This window comes from Gymnoscopelus braueri, assembly GCF_963280865.1.
Source record: "Gymnoscopelus braueri genome assembly, chromosome: 10".
Taxonomy (NCBI): Eukaryota; Metazoa; Chordata; class Actinopteri; order Myctophiformes; family Myctophidae; genus Gymnoscopelus; species Gymnoscopelus braueri.
The window spans coordinates 15,848,564-15,853,563 of record NC_137611.1 but is presented as its reverse complement, the minus strand read 5'-3'; the positions used below and the strand labels follow the sequence as shown (position 1 = coordinate 15,853,563).

The following is a 5,000-nucleotide window of genomic DNA, read 5'->3' as shown; positions in this document are numbered from 1 at the left end:
TGTAGCCTCGTTCCCAGCCTCACTCATCTGCCAAGAGAAAAGCCTGGTCACGACCAGTGATGGAAAAAGTACTCAAATTCTTTACTTAAGTAAAAGTACTAATACTGCAAAAATACTCTGTTACAAGTAAAAGTCCAGAATTCAAAATTTACATGAGTAAAAGTACAGAAGTATTGGCATCAAAATGTACTTAAAGTACCAAAAGTAAAAGTACTAAAATATTTGAAAATAGCAGATCTACAAGCTCACAATGCGTTGCGATGCGACACGTTGTGAGCTTGTAGATCTGCTATTTTCAAATAGCCTTGGTATAAAATAGGGCTAAAGTGGTTAATGTATGTTTCATAATGTAATAATTTATATCTGAAAAGTAACTAGTAACTAAAGTTTTCCAATAATTGTAGTGGAGTAAAAGTACAATATTTGCCTCTGATGTAGTGGAGTAGAAGTAAAAGTATTGGAAATTGGAAATACTCAAGTAAAGTACAAATACCTCAAAATTGTATTTAAGTGCAGTACTTAAGTAAATGAACTGAGTTACTTTCCACCACTGGTCACGACCTAATGCCGAGAGTGTCTATAGGGGCGGGACTTCCCTTGGGCGATACTACCGTCAAATCCCGGCAATAGACCGCCGAAGTCTGACGTCATTTACACATCCTTTGTTTGTCTACCTGGTTTGCAGTTTTCCACCCCCGTTCTGAATCCCATAGACGTATTGAATATCGCGTCAAATAAGAACTGTGTTCCAAAAACAAACACATGACCCCGGCGGGTTGACTCTTATGGATATGAAGCATCAACTGACGGTGAGAAAACGCTAATGTTACTTCCGCCAGAAACAGACTGTATCAAATATAAGTGACTGACTATCATAAACGATACAGAACCTCCTCCCTGACAATAACGCCGACACGCTGTGTTTATTTTTGGACCACAATTCTTATATGAGACGATTCTAAGATGACCCAATGTTATTCTCCATAGAGAAATTACTTCCGCAAACCTGGGGATGAACGAGTGACGTCAGGACTTCGGTGCTCTATAGGTCTTCCGTATAGCGTGCATACTTACTGAGAACGTTGAGTTTGGCTCTCCTGGAGCGCAGGGCGGCCTCGGTGGCCTGACACTCGTACACCGAGTCGTCGGACAGCTCAGCGTTGTTGATCTCCAGGTTGTACTGACCGGTGTCCACCACACGCAGCACCCGGTACCTGGGCCAGGCTGAGGGACACAGACACACACGCACACACACAAACACCTGAGGTTAGTTGATACAGTACAGCAGTGCTTCTCAAACATTGATGATGTAGTGATAATGATAATGTATTTGGTCGCGGACCCACAATCTTATTATAGTGTTTTTTTACAATTATTTGGGGCCCACATGCAGTGTTCCAACTTTGCTTTGGGGATCAAATGTCTTTGCAAACATCGTCACCAAAAGAGCCAGCGCTGTGCTAGCCTGGGACCAGATGAATCTGACAGTGCAAAAGTAAGTGCTCCCGAAGTCTGGGGTGACCAATCAGGGCCCAGTATTCAAATATGGGAGACTGTAATTGGTAGTTGGGTTGTAGGTCCAACCAATTGCGCCCAGAGCCATTGTTTTGATCCCGCCCCCTTGGGAAAAAAAACGTCCTCATAGAAGCACTGCAGACTCTTATCCACGCAGTGATATAGTCTGAGGCTAGCGCTGTGCATTCACTGTAGTATACTATAGGTGCATAAATGAAGGTCAAGGTCAAGTTTAATAGTTCCAAACTGGGAAATTTGTGTTACAGCAGATTAGGAACATCTTAGAAACATACGTAACACAAAAACCACAAGTGTCCACAGTAACACTTTTTTTTGGCATGAGAAAACATACATTTACATTGCCAAAGCAAGTGTCAAAAACATAATAAAACAATGTAAGAAACAAACTGGGGAAAGTATAGTTGTTCGGGGTACTACAGTGCGGCATTGTGTAAACAGAGCCACTGTCTGTCACATTGCAACTTGGAAAAACTGGCTGTTAGAAATAGTTTTTGAAAAAAGCTTTTGAAATAAATAGCAGTAGTCTTTCAGGATTTTGCAGTCGCTTTTTGGGATATAATTATAAATAGCAGCAGTGTTCCCAAACTATTTAAATAGTATACAAGAAAAGCAGAAGTTTTTCAATGTGTTTAAAAATAACAGCCCCCCCCCCCCCCCCCCCCCCTCCTCCTCCTCCTCCAATCGTAGACAGCAGACCACAACCATATTGCACCATACAAATGAAAACACAGCTCACCATCACCATCCTCCCACGATGGTGAGGGGCCGGTCAACTGCCCCCACAACTGAACAACAGTGACCTCCTCCTTCTTGTTCATACCTCCTTCCATTCGTGAGATGGAATGTATTCCATCTCACGAATGGAAGTAGGTATGAACATGAATTTGAACCAGTAGTTTAGTTTTTAACACATTCAATCCGGGAACGCATCTCTGTCATTTTTAGATTTCTTTGGCTATTCAAAAATAGCAGATATACAAGCTCATAGCGCGGCACCAAGTGCCGTAGCCTGGTAAACCCCCCTCCCTCCGGAAATCTCATTTGCATTTGATTTCAGGAAGGAGTCTGGCCTGAAGGCTTGTATGGGCGTTTCTAGCCCGTTCACCAAATGGACGAGCCTATCAGCGTCGTCGCTCATCGTTCTGTGATTGACAGCGAAAGTTGGCCAATCAGGTGGCGAGTTAGAGTGAGCCCGAATGGAACCGAGAGCAGCCTGAGTGCAGCCGACCAAAAACGAACGGCAGCCATCTTTTTTGACCGCAGTGTTTTCTACTCTCTTTTAAACTTCAAAACGCTCTCAAACTTCTATTTTGAGGCACGGAATTTACTTTTAAGATATCGTTTGGATAGAATTTAGTTGTTTAACTTCATATATGTGGTCAATTAATCATGACAGAGCCCATTTAAAAATAAAAATTCAGAGAACCGGCAGGGGCAGGCAGTGACACGCATGTATCTGAATAAGGTAACCTATTTTGGGCATGGCCGTCTCAAAAGTCCTGTTGCGTCACATTAGTCTGGAGGTGGTAAAAATGCACTGGCTGAAGGGGAACACTGCTGATTGGCTGAAGGGGTTGTCAGTCAACGGTACTCCCGCCCAACTCCAGCCCACAGCCAAATTGCCGAATGTGCGATCATGCCAGACTCACTCCTGAAATAAATTACAAATGAGATTTCCGGAGGGAGGGTTTACCAGGCTACAAGTGCCGTGCTATGAACTTGATTTTTCAAAAACAGCAGATCTACAAGCTCATAGCGCAGCACTTGGTGCCGAGCTATGAATAGCCAAATAAATCAAAAATGACAGAGATGTGTTTCCGTATTGAATGGGTTAAGTTGCGGGAGCATTTAACCATTTGCCCGGAAGGCAAGAGCCTGTATTCAGGGTTCAGGGGGATGAGAGCCATACGTTCTCATCATAGACGGTGCTTTCTTAAGCACCTGCTTGTCATTTGACTCAGACAGCTGAATTGTGTATGAATGAAGCAGATTAAAAAAAAATAAAAAATAAGTGCTGTCATTTGAAGTTAATAATCTCCATTAACTGTTGAGAAAGTAAGCCGTTATGTCGTTAAGATTTTAAACTGCCGCATCAAAGTTTTATAACGACATTACAGAGAAGGATTCATGCATATAAAACAAAATAGGATTTCAAATTAATTACTTGAATTAGACGCCTTTTTTGTGATTTAGTACAGAACATTGGCATCTGCGGAAACTCTTTTGTTCTTAATCTTGATCTTTATGCTTAATACTTTCGGCAGATGTGAAGTTCTAAGTATAAAGCTGGAGTTTGTGTGGTTATTCATCAGATGTGTCGCACACGCTCTCTAGAGAATGACTACAACAGATGAGCTAAAGCCTTTGGAACACAATACTGTACACTGGTTATGTATTTCATATTGTCACCGTCGGGCACAAACCTTGTATCTCCATATCTCATGTTTTTATGTTTTTGCTTCATAAATATGTATGGCAGTGTACAGTATGTACGTAAGTATGACCGTGTCGAGCGAAAGCAGCAGAAATAGACGATCTGTAATCTCACAATAGAGCTTATAGCTAAGCTATTTACAAACTATAAATTCCGCAAGTCTCTGTGTGCATGCGCCGTTCCAGAGAACCGTTAATATATCTATAATATAGAAGGAATCTCTGTGTGTGTGTCTGTCTGTCTGTCTGTCTGTCTGTCTGTCTGTCTGTCTGTCTGTCTGTCTGTCTGTCTGTCTGTCTGTCTGTCTGTCTGTCTGCCTGCCTGCCTGCCTGCCTGCCTGCCTGCCTGCCTGTCTGTCTGTCTGTCTGTCTGTCTGTCTGTCTGTCTGCCTGCCTGCCTGCCTGCCTGCCTGTCTGTCTGTCTGTCTGTCTGTCTGTCTGTCTGTCTGTCTGTCTGTCTGTCTGTCTGTCTGCCTGCCTGCCTGTCTGTCTGTCTGTCTGTCTGTCTGCCTGCCTGCCTGCCTGACCTTTGCGTTTCTCAAGAACCGCTCAACCGATGGACTTCAAACTTGGCGTGTGTATTGCTGAGGACCCAACAGGGAGAACAGTTCCCAGGGTGGTCGGTCAGATCAGTGGTTCCCTATAGTTTTGCTAAAAAATAAAAGCCTGGCCCAGCGCGTCGGTGTACTCGGTATGAGGAAGTGTTTCACTTCCCAACCAACCAGAGTGCAGTGGGCGTCGCTCGTAATGTTGTGTTAACGGGGCGGGGGTTGACGGACAGATCGGTGAACCAATGGGATCAGGCGCAATCTCTCGCCGGCTCTATACACCCGCCCCTCTATACACGAAATCAGGAGCGTTGGGGCAGTCTAGTGGTTCCCTAAAAATAAACCCATAAATCTCTTGTGTATCCGATTCATAGAACTGACGTCATAGACCGGCCCCGCCCCATGTACTACGGTAATGGGTATACCGTACTGCACTAAGTGCTCTGACAACGGGTACAACGTACGGGTATTGCATAACCGAAG

The 5,000-nt window shown here is 43.8% G+C and overlaps 1 protein-coding gene across 4 annotated transcripts in view; it reads right to left on the bottom strand.

The window, feature by feature from the left end:
• kirrel1b (kirre like nephrin family adhesion molecule 1b) overlaps positions 1 to 5,000 on the bottom strand; it is a 119,601-nt gene that overhangs the window by 39,598 nt on the left and 75,003 nt on the right. For all 4 annotated transcript variants that reach the window (XM_080441108.1, XM_080441110.1, XM_080441109.1 and 1 more), the window contains exon 3: positions 1,075 to 1,224. In XM_080441108.1, the coding sequence (XP_080297234.1) occupies positions 1,075 to 1,224 (150 nt within the window). The remainder of the gene's footprint in view (positions 1 to 1,074; positions 1,225 to 5,000) is intronic.